This window comes from Cygnus atratus, chromosome 2 (genome assembly GCF_013377495.2).
Source record: "Cygnus atratus isolate AKBS03 ecotype Queensland, Australia chromosome 2, CAtr_DNAZoo_HiC_assembly, whole genome shotgun sequence".
NCBI lineage: Eukaryota > Metazoa > Chordata > Aves > Anseriformes > Anatidae > Cygnus > Cygnus atratus.
Window position 1 is genome coordinate 69,883,929 of NC_066363.1, and position 15,431 is coordinate 69,899,359.

Consider the following 15,431-nt stretch of genomic DNA (forward strand, 5'->3'; position numbering starts at 1 on the left):
GTGCTCCCCCTCAGTCCCTTAGTAAGTCCCAACCAAACTTGTGCACGTCAGGACAAATAAATCTGTAACTTCATAGGAACAAAGGCACATGCCACCAGTGTCTGCTACCTATTCAACAGGTAGAAGAAACACCTCATGCTTGTGTGGTATGAATCCATCCTTTCAGGACTGGTGAGAGGGGTTTCAGTCATCTAGAATCACACTCCTAATAACAATCTTCAGCTGAGGTGATTAGTGAGATAGCAGCTTGGCCATCTTGAGAAAGGCTCAAGAGCTGCTGAGCACAAACTGGGACATCTGCAGGACATGTTTCAGGCTCTGGAGGAGGCTGCATTTAAAAAAAAAAAAAAAAGAAAAAAAAAAAGGTTTATTGTCCTGCTAAATGTCTTTACTTCAAAGCCACAGGACCAGACTGTGACCGTACACACCATTAGCTCAGGAATCCCAGCTGTGCTCAACCTCCTGTTATTTTAGGGATGTTGCCACTTTCTGTAGTCCTGTGAGCCAACATGGCACTAATTGCCTGAGACTAGGGAAATACTGTCGTCTGCCAACAAATTCACAGATACCTGTTGTCACCAGTTTTGGGACAGTGACAACATTTTGCTTCCGGACATTTGTTTCCTGGCTCTCCTGCACGAGCACATGAGGAGATGGAGCCAGAAGAGGGCTGCTGCACACCCGCTCCCTCTGCGGGGTGAGGCTGGAGGTCAGACCCAAAGCCAGGAACTCCAGAGCACTCCTGGGACCCAAAGTCCAGAGGTGACAGGAGTGCTACCGAATTTCAGTACACACACTGCAGCCAACCGATCATCTCTCCAGGCCAGGCATAGCACAGGGACTAGAGAGGGAAAGCACTTCATGCAGCTCCTAGGCAGGAGAGCTGAAGTGACCAGCATCACTGACCGGATACACCAGATGCCTACAGATCCACGCTCCACACCATGAGAAAGCCACGGCACCCTCTTGGTGCCCGTTGCCACCAAGGCGGCCCAGCGGTAGCGGAGGCCTCACCTTTACCCCAACCAAACCTTAACGCCCTGGGACGAGCACATGGACTCCGCACCCACAGCACTGTGGTGAGACAGGCCCACAACACACAGGCCACGTGGTTGGGCCACACTCTCCATCCACATCAGGAGTGAGCCTGCGGCTTCACCTTTAAAAAGCTGGGAAAGAAAAGCTTTAGGGAACAAAGCGGGGAAGGACTAAGTTGGATGAGAGACATGGAGCCCCCCTCACCTCATCCCTGTTAACTCCACGCTTCAGGCCAGCTCTGGGTATTGCTACCACAGGAGCTGGTACAGGGAGGAGGAGAGGGAAATGCCAGCAAGGAGCAAGGTTCAGCTGGCCAGCCCAGTGTTACCCTGCTGAACACACTGAACAGGGAAATTCCCCACCCAGGGACTGTCACAGTCACGCAGGCCAGGTACAAAGTTAGTTAGAAGACAGCAAGGGGCTGGGCAGACAGCTAGCGCCCTTCCGTGGCCAACATCAAGTGCTTCCAAGCCATCTACTTCGTAAATCATTGCTCACAATCTCTTCCCAGCCATGTAAGATCATCCCACCAGCTTTTATTTTACTCCTTCTGACACTTTTTGTACATGAGTTTTCCATCAGCCTCACAGGCTTGCAAGAGGATGGGAGATGTCTCATGCCAATAGCTGTCAGAGGGAAAATGAGATTTTCTGTAGTTCCCCCTCAGAAATCTTTTCAATCCCTTCAGCCGCCCCGAGGTAATTCAGAGTCCTGCCTCATCAGACTTCCTCGGTTTTAGGCAATGCTGACTGGTTTTACTGTAACCTCTCCCTGTTCAGCAGTGAGGAATTGGATCCTTACCAAAAAAAGCCATGTGGGGAGCCTTAACAGCTGCCATGATGGCACCAGAGGCTAGAAGAAGGAAAGCAGAAGCAGGGCATGCAGTAGTCCATGGGTATGGCTCTCTGATTGTGAATTTGTTTCACTTCTCTACCAGAAAGACTCATCCCACCAAGACTTAGGATGCAGATGCTCAAATACTCTATGGTTCCCTGGCCTCCAAAACTGGATACGCAACTCAGATGATTCTTCGGCTCACCATCCTGTGAAATGCACTTTATTTGTAAGAAAGCATATAAAATGCAACTAAGGCAGCTCCAACAAGATAAAACAAAGGATTTCTCTCTTTTGACACATGCTTGTGGCTTTCCAATACATCCTGAAGATTTCACAGCCATACGCATTTACGCAAAAATAAAACAAGGATGGCAGAAAGCTCCTTCTTTTACAAAGAAAACAACCGATATGCTCTCCATCACCACACTGCGCTGAAAGGACGCTCACTTGTGACCATGGGGTTATGGTTAACAATGAAAGGACATGCAGCTCTGAGCTAACACCTGTACAGGAAAATCAGCACCAATGTCATTTTCTTCTGCTTTCAGCTGCTATTTTAAGAAACTGCCACCAAAGAGGAGCACCATTTCAAAGGGTTTCAACTAACAGAGAACAAACGCACAAGGATTTTCAGAGTGTTACAGCTATCTCTGGTTCAAACTCTGTCCAAATGAAGGAAGAGAAACAGTACTACTAGTTATGCAGGACAGCTCTGGTTTGCATGCTGTCCTCTAACAGAAAAACTTGAAAGCAAGTTACAACAAACCCACAAGAAGAGCCACGTCCATTTTGTAACCTATAAGTTTTAAATATAACATTTTATTGCTTAGATGGTTTGATACAGAACAACTTTTACTTTTATTTTGAATTTGGAAGTACTGTACAACTGAATAAAAAGAGGAATAAAAGTACCAAAACAAATGTGTGATTCTCTGTTCATGTGGCATAAACCAGTCTTGTACACAATTCGTAGCAGCAGTTTAAGTTCCCTTTAGAAAAATATGAATTCTACACATTTATTACTGTTTCCTGCATGGGATGAAATCACTAGGATTAAACTTCCTTCGTGGATAGAGAGAGGAAAGAAAGGAGACACACAGAGAAGAGAGAAAATTATGAATCATTCTGAAAATGGAATCAGACTGTCACATAACCCCGAAAAGTTATTTCAGAATAGCCTCAAACAAGGTTCTCTCATTTAAAAAAAAAAATCTTTTTTTTTTCTTTTTTCTTTTTTTTTTTTTTTTGCGCTTTCACAGTCAAGTGCTTAATGTAGTGATTGAATTGTCTCCAAGTTAAGTCCATTGCAACTCAGGCAAAAGAATTTCAGAAGATCCTTTTTTTTTTGTTTTGTTTTTTGTTTTTTGTAAAAGCCCTGAGAGAGGAAAAAATAAAAAGATTCAAACAAAAATCGTATAGAGACAAATTAGCTGAACATGCAAACTAAAGCCTAAGATTCACCCATAGTTTAAACACATTATAAATTTCACAGTTTAATATTGGGGGAGGAGGGGAAACAAAAAACCCAACAACAGCAACAGTTCTCAGTCAAACTCAACTAATAAAAATGTCAATAAAATGTGGCAAGACCTTATACTCTACTAGGATATAGATAAAGGCTAAATAAAGCTTTAAATCAATAGTGATTATTGCTAGCAGATGTCCCGGCAGGCTGCTGGGAATTAATTACTTGCTACATTGTTCTGCAGCATATAGTTTAGTAATGGCTTCTCCCCCACAGTATTGCGCAGTTTAGTGTGGAGAGTTGCAAAAACAAAAACAAAAAACAACAGAACAAAAAAAAAAACAAAATAACAAACAACAAAAACCAAAAAATACCCAAAACAATAATAATTATTATTATTATAATTATAATAGTAATAACAATTTCAGGGATGTGTGAACTGGTTTTAAGTAGAATGCACCTGGGCAGAGTTTTAAATGAATCATTGGTTCTGATTGATTTATCCATCTGGCATTAGCTTTGTTTCTGAACTGGTTCATACATCCCTATTTAAAAACAAAACAAAACAAAAAACAAAATAGAAATCACATATACCTCAACCATTTTTTCTTATTCTATTTGCAAGAATATTACTCAAGAAGGTTTCTCTTCCTTTGAATTCTGGACAGTTAGATTTCAGTCTCCAGAAATTTTCTGAGAATTTTTAATATAGATATAGATATATATAGATATATATTATATAATATAGAATGGGTCTGAGGCCCACTTCCTCCATGTCTGATGAAAGCAGGAAAAGCGATTCTGCAGGGGTGGGGAGGATCAGGATCACAGTGTGGGCTGGGGGGGCTGCAGTGGTGGAATAGCACAGTGAGGCTCCGGCAATGCTATTATGGCTCTGTCTGTCCCAGAGGTCATGACTGAAGGACAATTAACAAACAACGACAAGAACAACAACAACAACAACAACAAAAACGCTGTGCGCTCCTAAAAGCGCACAGCTACAGTAGGAGACATTTTGCCTAACCCTTTAAATCCTGGTGGCTGGAGTGTCACCTGTTGCCGGCAACAGGAGCCATTCAGAGAAATCCCAGCTCCCAGCATTAAAGGGGTTAAATTATCAATATGAAATTTAGACACACACCTCAAGTCTTCAAGCATCAACCCCAAAATCTCAGGAAGATTTTTTTTTTTTAATTTACTTTATTTATTTTTAACATGTCTTATATCTGTAGTTTTATTACCAGTAGTATTCTCTTGCTCTAGAACATGACAGTAGCAAGATCACGGTAAGGCTCGCATTTCTCTCTTGCTTTCAACTGGAAGACTGAAAAACTTTGCTCGTTAAGTAACACTTGCTGTCACTGATGTGACTGCAACAAGACCCACATCGTACTTGCAGTGCCTTTCTCACGCACGCGGAGGGTCCTTCGGCCACTCCCTTCTCGCAAGCGTCTTCTCCCAGGCGCCCCCCCAGCACACACACGGACACACGCTCGCACACGCACGACACACGCTCACGCACACCCCACCACGAGTGAGATGTTCCCCTGTATGGGTGTGACGGTAACTTGCTGGCCTCCATTTGACTCTCCGGTCAGAGGAAGGGTTTCATTTAAAGTACAGTAGAAGAGCTGCAACATAAAGAAGAGGAGCTGGTGAAAGCTTGAAGTCAAAAACATTTAAAGAGGGGATCCAAGCTGCATTATACATCTGCGTGGGCAAATATTGCCCATTGGTTTCTGCTGACTGCAGAGACAAGCGAACTGATGAATTTATAAAATAATTATAAAATAATAATAATAATATATTGAAGCAAATCAAACATATATAACAGCGGGTGCATAATTTCCATAGGTTACGTTGCTATGTAACTCTTCTCTGTATACACACTCAGTCCACGATGGCCAGAAAAAAACCCTAGTAACTAGAACACCATTTCTAATGCTGAAAAGTGGAAACAAGTACGAGGTTGAAATTCTTTGTGTTTCCTGCTTTTGGCTCGAACCACTATGAACACCTTCAACTGCCACGTTGTTAATGCCTGGAACAGGCTTAATGCTCCACCGTGTGGCAAATGCAAGAACATCTACTGAGAAAAAAACAAAATCAACATCTCATCTGCATTTCCTCTGACTATTTTGTATGAAATTCACATAATTTTCTTCCAGTTATTGGCTGTGGTATCCAAGGGCCTCCCACCCCACTGCCCCATTTCCAGCTCAGAGAACAAACACAGCGACTATCACAGATATACAAGACCAAGCTCACACACACCAATACAAAAGGTAACATTAATGCTTAAATGAAAAAGGTCCTCTCCAAATAATTCATTAAAATATTTTAAAAAAATCATTTTTGAAAAAAAAAATCTATGATACCAAAAGATCTAATAAAGTAGTAAGGCACTCAAATCAGTATATACTGTAGTCTCTTGCATTATTATACTGAAAGGCATATGGCACTGCATCCAGTCTGCCATACTCTCCCCACAGCCGTAGGTCGCTCTTTCAAAACAAGACCCTGGAAACCCTGCTCTGCTGGCTTTAGTTTGTGTGCTGGGACGGGTCCGACCTCCTAGCAAGTCATTCCACCCCCAAGAGCTGAGGTGCACTGTCTGCAGAGGCAAGAATGTGATTCATGGGAGACTTTTTGTTGTGCATCTCCAGCAAGTCTTGAATGAAACCTGGTGGTCTCTCGAGCTCGGAGCTACCCCGAGGTTCCTGGTCTTTTGTGGTCTGTTTCTGTGCACTCTTGGTGGGCTCCGGGAGGCAGGCACCGGCCCCTCGCCTGCTCAGCCTCTCCTCTCTGCCAGGGGAGTCCTTGGCCGCGCCAGCCAGGGACTCTTTTCGGCTTCTTGTGGTGGATGGGTGGCTGCCAACGCCCCCCGTGGAGTCGCACTCGTTTTCTGAAATGGGGTTGGTGCCGCTGTGGCTCGACTCATTCTCGCTGTCTTCTCCGCACCTTGACTGGGTCTCCTCCTTGTCGCTCTCCTTCCCATGGTTTCGAGTATTTTTGATTTTCTGGTGTATGCGCTGGTGACGAACCAGGCTGTGTTTCAGAGTGAAGGTCCGTTCACAGGTTTGACACTTGTACGGTCTCTCGCCTACAAGAGAATGGAAGTGCAAAGTCAGCTGTAAGGTCACAAACGCACCTCCCTCTTGTTTCAAGCAGCGTGAGATACTCCACACTTTGGAAATTCAGTACCTTTATTGAACTTGGGTGCTGCATTTATGTAGGTTTTTGCTTCTGTACCATCAAACCAGCTCATGGTATGCAAGCAGGTATACAGATGAATGCCATGGGGCACAAATGAAAAAACAAAACCTAGGTGTCTGGAGGTTTCCACAAACTTGGTATGGCCCTGCTCTAAGGAGGGAAGAAGACCATATACCTCAGGTGCCTGTCAGCATCCCGTCTATGTTAGTCAGCAACTTTTCCGGAAGAACTTTGTAGTCATCCTATGGAGCTTAAAAGCATTTGTGAAAGCAGCCATCTGCACTGCGCTACAGCAGCTTCCCCTCCACGGGTGCTCCATGTTACGGGTCAGGCCCTGGTATATGCAGAGATAGAGGATTTGAGACGGAAGGATAAGAATACTGCCCAGGTACCTGTGGTCAACAGGACTTAAAAACTGAACCAGATTGAACAGTGTATGAGAAGACATCTCCCTCTCTTAGATGCTGGCAGGCGAGTAATGCACAAGTTATTTAGCAAAGTCAAAGAGAAGCTGTCATGAATTACTCAACACAACGACCCCTACTCTTTTTGTGAAGCAGGCTGACAGCATCGCTGTGTTTCAAAAAAGAATAAGCAGCTACAGGACCTAGATCTGTCAGGCATTTACAGGACACCAGAGGTGTCTGTTAGAGGTGATCAACATCTACTGACTGAGTGAAAAACATCTGCCTTGGGATGTTGTTTACAACGCTGTTGATATTCCTCAACCTGCTGCTGCTCTACTCTGATCTCTGATAGAAGCAACATATGAAAGCCCCTAAAAAACCTCTTTACACCTGTGCAAGAAATGTTACTCTCCAGGCAAAATCCTTCCACTTACTTTGCAACCTTAAGCCTCAGAGCAGCTGCAAAGCTGCTCCTGTGCTGTAATCGACAAGCAGTTTGCTCTGCTTTCAGAACCGCTTTTTGCACCTGAAATGCTTCAATAGTTTCCTGAGCATGAGTTCATGGAAAAACAACGCAGCCACAGCCCCACTGACAAAAATCCCCCAAACTCCTGACGAAGCAAAGTGCCCCAAGGTGCTACCTGCCACTGCTGCCCTACCAACCCTGAAGAACCAAAGGTCCCACCCTGATGGATTCATCTTGATTGTAGCTATTAAAGACTTCTCAGTGGTGCAATTCCACCAAGACACCATGTTGTGCAAACAAGCACACAGAACAACACTTTTGAGGCTAATTTCTCCGTTATACTGCTTGGGATCATTAAAATGTAAATAAATTACAAACTGGAGGCGACTCGCTGCTGTGTACAAGCTGGTCCTGCTGTCCCCGACAGGTGTGACACTTCTGAGCAATGTTTCTCCCTGGTGCCCTGCTCAAACACCTGCTATTGACTGAGGTCAGGGGACAGAGCTCCTGCCCCGTGCCAGGAGCTTTTTCAGATGGCAGCCTTTGCCCATCCACCACCTGGATGCAAACAGTGCAGTGCCATGGCTCACCCTTCGCTTGGGAAGAGTGCCCCAGAGCACACCACAACTACGTGCCACGGGGCAGCCTGCACCAGGTGAGGGAAATGTTTTCAGCCTGATTTCCATCCATAGGCAGGCACTGCACCAGGGATCTCTTACACACTTACGTGTGCCCCCATGTTCCTCTTCTGAGTAAAAGAATTACAAAAACTTCCCACACTTATCTTGAAAAAAATGTTAAAACCGAAGTGTAGGCAATATTACATAAAGACAGTGTTCTGCCAATATGTCTGAGTGAGTGCGATGGAGAGAGGAAAGAGGAGAGTCAACTGGCAGTACTGACGCAAAATCCTCACTTGAAAATGCACTGATCTGAACAGTGGGTATTTAAATTTATTTGAAGAAAGCACTGACCCATGTTTCTATTCAACAGCTGTTCTATGTTGAAATATCCTTCAGTGTCAAATAAGAAAGAGAAACAAACAGCAAAGAAATTGACATATCGACAAGGTCTGCGTATCTCAGCGTGCAATGAAAACATTTAAAAAACACATTATGGGATCTCCACAGACACACACCAGTGTATCATTTGGGTGTAAAGCTCGGAGTTTGAGATACTAGAATCTTCCCAAGGCTTCTGTATTAGTATAAAAATAGGCACAAGAATGGGGCCCACCCCTTGTTTCACTCGAGATTTGAGTCTTCAATGCCAGAAAGAAAACAAGTCATCTCTGCACTTGAGAAGTCAATATTTACAGTTCAGAAGGTAAAACATTTGGTTAAGGCAATAGTCTTTGGTGTAGGTTATTAAACCCTCACCTTCAAGTATAGCACAAGTATTTTGTACTCAAAGTTAATCATAAAGATACTGTCTTCAGCAGAAAGCACCTTCAAAAGACACAAAACATCTAACTGCACCAGCTTTTTTTCCCACATCAGAACAGCTCACTGACAAGTAAAAATACATCATTAATAAGGATGAATTAATAAGGATGAATGATTAATTCACCCTTGACCTGTCTCATGACTTCACCTCCTTCACAATGCACTACTGAAATTTATCACATAAAGCAATCTCAAGTATTTTAACTGCCGAGTCAAGTCCTGAGACAAATATTTTACTACCTGTATTCTACTTTCTCTGCCCGAGTTTGAAGGAAAAGCAGAGTGCCAATTGTAGCTGTGCCTTTCACTCAGGCAGCAGGTCATGCACACCATCAGCATAGTACCAGGCTTATATAATCAGACAAAAACTCTCTTTCTCTCAACTTCTGTTCAGAGAAGTCTTACCATATACTGCCAGGTTTCTTCACTGCTCATCAAAATACTGGGAAGAGTAATACTGGGAAGACGTAGAGCCATGCACACACCATGAGAAGGGAGTGAGAAGCTGGACAAGAACAATTGTGTGGAGCTCTCCATATCTGCCTTCACCTCTGAACACTCTAAGCAAGCTTAGGGGAAAACTGGAAACTGAAGATAAGGCAGTGTTGTGACTATTCCTGCTCCCTTAACAGGTTTTGTATGCAGCATGGAGATTGGGGAAGAGAAGATACCTTGCAGCTACCTGCAGGACTAAGAGCAGTGTCTCCAACCTCGAGTGCTAGCAGTAATTGTGCACCTATAGAGCAGATGCACCATTCTGGTGGCAGATTGGCTTGCAATCTGCTCTGCCTTGAAATCTCCTCTTACCTGTATGAGACCGCATATGTCGTGTCAAATCTTGCAGGGACCAGAAACGCTTGTTGCACACAGTACAGACTTTCTTTCTTTTGTCTGCTTTTGCAGTACTCTTAGCCCCATCAGTCTTTGGTTTTTTGTCATCACTGCTCTTCTCAGTGGACTTTCTCTCTGTGCCTTCCCCCTCAGAGATGCTTTCGCTCTCTTCATTCTCCTTTCCTGTTGCCTCACAGTCCACAGGAGACTCCACTACCTTCAAGTCCATCGGAGACTCTTCCTGCTCAAGACCAGAGTCCTGCATCAAGGGAGCTCCTGCATCATCCTGGATGCTTTTGCTTTCATCCTCACTGCTCCTTTCATCCTTTCTGTCCTCACGAATGTGGGCCTTTTTGTGACGGCTAAGAGTGCCAGCAAACTTGAAGGTTTTGCCACAAACATCACAGGCATGTTTCTTTTCAGTCTGAGAACTGCTGCCTATGCTCTGGTCACTCTCTGCCAGCTTGAAGTCCATTAATTTGCTGGCAAAATTGAGGTCAAGACTTTTGTTACTTACAGAATCTTCTTCAGGGCCCTCTTCATATTCATCTGCTTTTTCTTCAGCATCCTCTTCTGCCGGAGGAGAGTCAGCCTTTTGCTCCTCCTTGGGGCTGCACTCACTTCCTGGTAGCTCTGCTACTGCCTCTGGCTGTTCCTTCTCGCAGGAGGTCAGGTCCAAGACTTCGTTTCCTGTGGCGGGTGTCTCCGCATCAGACTGGCTGTCTGCAAGCAAACAGAGAGAAGCTTTCAGTGGGACGCCCTCCGCTGACTCACAGCTATCAGCAGTAAGGCTTCACATGGACCCATGAGCAGTGCTGCTGATCAAGTGTCCCAACATCTGCTTCTCTTATCTGTGACCCAGGCCAGTAACTTACAGCTGAAGAGAGATCAAAACACCACAGAATCCAATTAACAAGATGATTAAAAATCTGTAATAAGATACTTTCTTTTCCAAAATAGACACACATTCATGGCAGTTTCTTGAAGTGTGATGTAATGGCTTTTACAAGAGAACACAAAATGCTGAGACACTGAAGATGAGTTTAGGTCACTGCTGTTACAAATATGCTGTATCAGAGACACATGAATGTAGTATTTATAAACTCACGTATGAAATATGGATATAGGCTGAAGTAACACACATATGTAACACATGTAACACATGTAACACATGTATTAATCTAACTGATAAACTATAAGTAGTGAGAAATGTTTTTCCAAGGGAATGTAAAGGCCTCATGCAACCAATCAGTACAATTAAATGTTAAAGATTATCACACACATCAACGCAGAGGATAGTTAAAAAATTGGGTATACATGCTATAGGCAAAAGCTGCAGAAGTTTGTCTCCATGTGAGTATTTGATGCATGCTTGTTGTTACATTGATACCACCTGGAATCAAAATATTAAGCCAAGATGCAGTAATAGGCGACATCCTTTGCTGTTTCACCGTTCATTCCCCCAACTAAAAAGCAAAACATACCTAAAATGTCCACCTTAATGACATCCTCCATGACCCTATCAGTTTGCAGCATTACCATTGCTGAGGACATAACATGTTCAAAAAATATAACACACATAAGGTGAACAAAGGGGCAGAGCTGCACCTCTCCCAAGCTCTATACAAATAGTGTACATGTAAATAGGAAATAAGGTGGACTGGATCTGAATGCTAAAGCTGACAGTGATGCACGGCATGTAACTGCATACCCCACTTTCCAGTGGCCGTTCCAGGACATGAGCTTAGCAAGTCATGCTTTCTGAAAGTTGAAACTTCCCTTGTTTTAAGTCATCCCCCCACCTCCTTCTTGTCAACAGCATGCAGCCAAGGCACCACACAACTTAACAGTCATTTCAGCATTTATCTGCAAGTCCAGTACCTGCTTAATTCCTACAGGGGGTTTAGAAACTATAGAAGAGCAGTGGACTTAAAACCTGCATTTGACACAGCACAATGTGTACTTGTCTCTAAATTGCACAGATTTCCTATTAGGGGCTTTTTTCATAAGCAAGGAGTAATTGCAGAAGGTATGAAGGTAGTTCTCAGACACTTAGTAGTCCAAATGTAGTCTTGCAGTGTAACTTGCATTGACCCCATCTCCTTGCAAAAGTTACAATCAATGGCCCTTAAACAAATGCCAAAGCTAAGCAACATTTCCAGATTGTGAACTACCACTTAATACAGCATAATCCATGATACGCTGTCTCTTGGGGGTTTGGAGGGGAGAAGTGACCTGTCAAAAAAATAATCTCACCTTTTAATCGAAACAGATCAGTTTACATACACAGTGGATTACACAAAAGCATTCGACAAAGTTCATTGCTCATCTAATTATCTACCCATTAAAACTTGCAACTGAGCCGTAATCTGTGTATAATGCTGGAGAGTTTGAGGATGTGGGCATCTGAAAACAAAGGTCACCTACAAGTGCCTTACAAATCTGCATTTGAATTCTGTGTTTTGACTCGTTGCTTCTTTTTTGGATAAATTAAGACAAAAAATTAAAGTTATTATAAACTGCAAGAGGTAATTTCTAAAAATCCAGCTGAAATCCCAAAGCGTAATAATTAAGGGGCAGCACTGCTTTACAACCAGAGAAATGTGAGACTGGCATGTATGAGAAGCAGGGGGCACACAAAGCATTCTTGGTTATGGGCAGGCAGCAGGACCTTGTGGCTGATGCTGCAGGCAAGGGAGCGAAACCAGAACCCAAACTCAGGCCACCTCCATGCAGGGAAAATGTTTTTGTTTTTTTTTTAAACAAACAAATAAACAAACAGAGGAAGCATCACTCCTGTGGGTTCCTGGCCTGCTGCCTTCTTACACACGCAGCATTTTGGGGGCAGGAACAGCACGTCTGTGTCTCCCTAGGAATGCCTCATCTTGGCCCAAGAGTTTAGATGAAAGGAAGGATTAATGATGAGCAATGTGACTCCATGATGCTGCTGAAAAGGTCCTTGTCCTTGTCCCTGGCCACCGACTCCTGCCCCAACCCTTACATGGTGCTAACACTCACAGAACCACACAGTCAGCGGGGTCTTTTCTACACCGACACGGATTTAGGTTGGACTGAAGGTGACCCCAGAACCACTGCTCCAAGAGAGAAGGGAAATAAGGGGGAAAGGAGCGTCCTCGCCAGTAGCCTTTGGTTGCTACCATCACCAAGACGTATCGATGAATGATGGACAAAAAAAAAAAAAAACTGGAGTGGCAAAGTATGCTGCGGCACGGAGATCCTGAAGCAACACCAATGGAAAGCACCCAAATGGATGCTGCACACCCAGTGCTGGTGCCTCAGCTCCAGGCCTCAGCAAGGTGAGGTCCACAGGTCAAGGTCAGGAAACGCTCCTCTGAGGATATGTGCACTAGTCCGAATTAAAACTGCAAGCAAAGCAAGGAGGAGGGTTTCACTGCGGAGCAGGGCATTAAAGGCTGTTAGGATGGAGATGGGTAAAGAGTGTGAGGAGACCAAGATAGATGGAGCTCCTCTTCTGTCATGCCAAGAGCCATGCTTTGCAATTCTTTGCTGACCAAACACAAGACAATGGATGCAGAATAAGTTGACTTTTCAGACAGGAAATATTGGGAGCAATGTTAAGGAGGGGAATATGCACCAGTAGCACTCAAGGAAGATCAAGCTCAGACTGGAAGGCTTTGTTTTAAATCCCTCAAATGCAAAAGCCTTACCAACTTTTAAGTTCAACATTTTGCTTATCAGGCACAATTTTCCACTTTTCCCGTTATTTTCCCTAACTTTTCCTTGTCCTGCTTACTCCATCTACTTTTTTCTAGCCTCTGTACCCTTCTCAGCTGTTATTCTCTTCTTGTGTGGCTGACCCACGGTTACATTTTCATGTGGGAGAGAGAGGCTCTGAGGGACAGGCAGTCCACAGGTAAGCCATGCTGCCTTACCAGCACAGGCAAACGGATGATGCTGACACCGAGAAAAGGAATGTGAAGTTTCAACACCACACATTCAGGAAGGGCAAAGACTTGAGACATTGGCAGTACAGACACACACATGCTTGGTCTTCCAAAACTGGCTCACCACCACTGAATAAACACATCCAAAATTCAGGTGCGGACTTAGCCAGGAACACGTTAACGTGTGTACGTGTTTGGGTGAGTGCTCCTCCTTCCTACCTGCACCAACCAGACCTACTGTTTTCCGTGTCAAGGAAGAGTTTCACAGGCCCCTTACGACACTTCATGCATATCGTAAAATGGCAGCTCCCGACTAGTTGAGCTGCTCTGTGGTTACCCCCAACCTGCGCGGTTGGTTTCACAGCTGGTAAAAAAGCGACTTGCTTTGCACAAAACCCGACTCTTTGGGGATGCGTGAGAAATCAGCCCTGCTCCGCAGCAGACAAACTGGAAGAGCAGCACAGGAGCTGGGAAGGTGTGTGGGAGAGACAACTGTTGTGAGGACAGCCTCGCCGGGTGCCTGGGTTGGGATTCCTGTCACAGTGCAAGAGACACTGCTCTCTCTGCTCCTGCAGAGCTGAGGCCTGGCCTATGCTGATGGCCTTTCCCCTATTTACACGCATACTGGTAGCAACAGAAAACCTTGCTGGCCACAAGAAGACTAGGTTATTTTACACAGAAGGAAGGATTTTGACCGAGCTTTCAGATCTGGGCAAACACCCCTGCGAAAAGCCCACGCTCCTCTCAGACGGGTCATTCCTATTTCCAGAATCCAGATTTTGCTGATTTACAGTGCCGAGCAACCACATGCAGGCAGAGAGGAAGGCAAGTTGCACAGGAAAGGCCTGCTCTTTCTTTCACCCTCTCCTATTCACCATTCACTAAGGCTGTAAAATGCTTTCCAGTCTGCTTTTTATCCTGCAGGTACTTACAGCTGGTGAGTGCAAGAGCAGAGAGCTGCCCTTGCGAAAGCCCCTACAGAGCACACAACCTTGTCCTGGCTGACCACATTTGTGTTGCTTCTCTGAGGCGAGGAAATGAAGGCGGCACAGTTTCACGGAGTCATTTGTGACACAGGAGCCAAAGAAGATGGGAGACGTAGGAGAGGGAGGGGACAGGCGGGGAGGTGAGGCCATAAGGAGGCGGCCATGTGAAGCTGCAGCTCGGCTGCTGCCTCTTCAGCTTCTGGGAAAAAACAAACTTCTCAGGAGATATATTCATAAGCAAAACCTCAAGGACTCCATCTGAGAATGCAAAAACTTTTCCTACTGCATGAAAGAAACCACTATATAGCTGTAGCCAAAATCACTTTTTCCTTCAAACTGTGGCAAGAAACGACTGTTTTGCTGAAGTCTATTTACAATTCAAGCTGCAATTTTAAGTCGGTCTATTCAGAACAGTCCACTTCATCTTTTAGAGGTAGCAAGCAAGAAACAAAACAAGGAGTAAACTGCTTTCCTGCATACACAAACAAAATTATCAAGAGAGACACACTGAACATGGAAAGTTTCAGATAAAAGAGCAGATAGAGATCAAGGTGGGGAGGCTGCTGGTTTGGTTCTGTCTTCCTGTGTGTTTTTTTTCCTTGGAACTAAGGTGGAATAGAGAGTAGAGCTTGAGATACTGAGGAGTTATTAGATAAAACAGGGTGTTGTAGTGGAAACGATTTGGGGACTTTAAAGCAAGTGTTTATTGCCAAACACTCCTGACATCCCAAGAGAAATGTCAGCAAACCCATCACATAAATAATGCTCAAAACTGGAGCAGACAGAGGACTGGAAATGAATGTTGGACAAGCAG

General features: G+C 44.4%; 1 protein-coding gene across 5 annotated transcripts in view; it reads right to left on the bottom strand.

Annotated features, from left to right (window-relative positions):
* Nucleotides 1–1,706: 1,706 nt before the first annotated feature.
* Nucleotides 1,707–15,431, bottom strand: part of RREB1 (ras responsive element binding protein 1) — a 125,826-nt gene continuing 112,101 nt past the window's right edge. For all 5 annotated transcript variants that reach the window (XM_035560336.2, XM_035560339.2, XM_035560338.2 and 2 more), the window contains 2 exons: nucleotides 9,682–10,428; nucleotides 1,707–6,443 (listed from right to left, as the gene is read on the bottom strand). In XM_035560336.2, coding sequence (XP_035416229.1) covers nucleotides 5,923–6,443; nucleotides 9,682–10,428 — 1,268 coding nt within the window. In that variant the 3' untranslated portion in view covers nucleotides 1,707–5,922. The remainder of the gene's footprint in view (nucleotides 6,444–9,681; nucleotides 10,429–15,431) is intronic.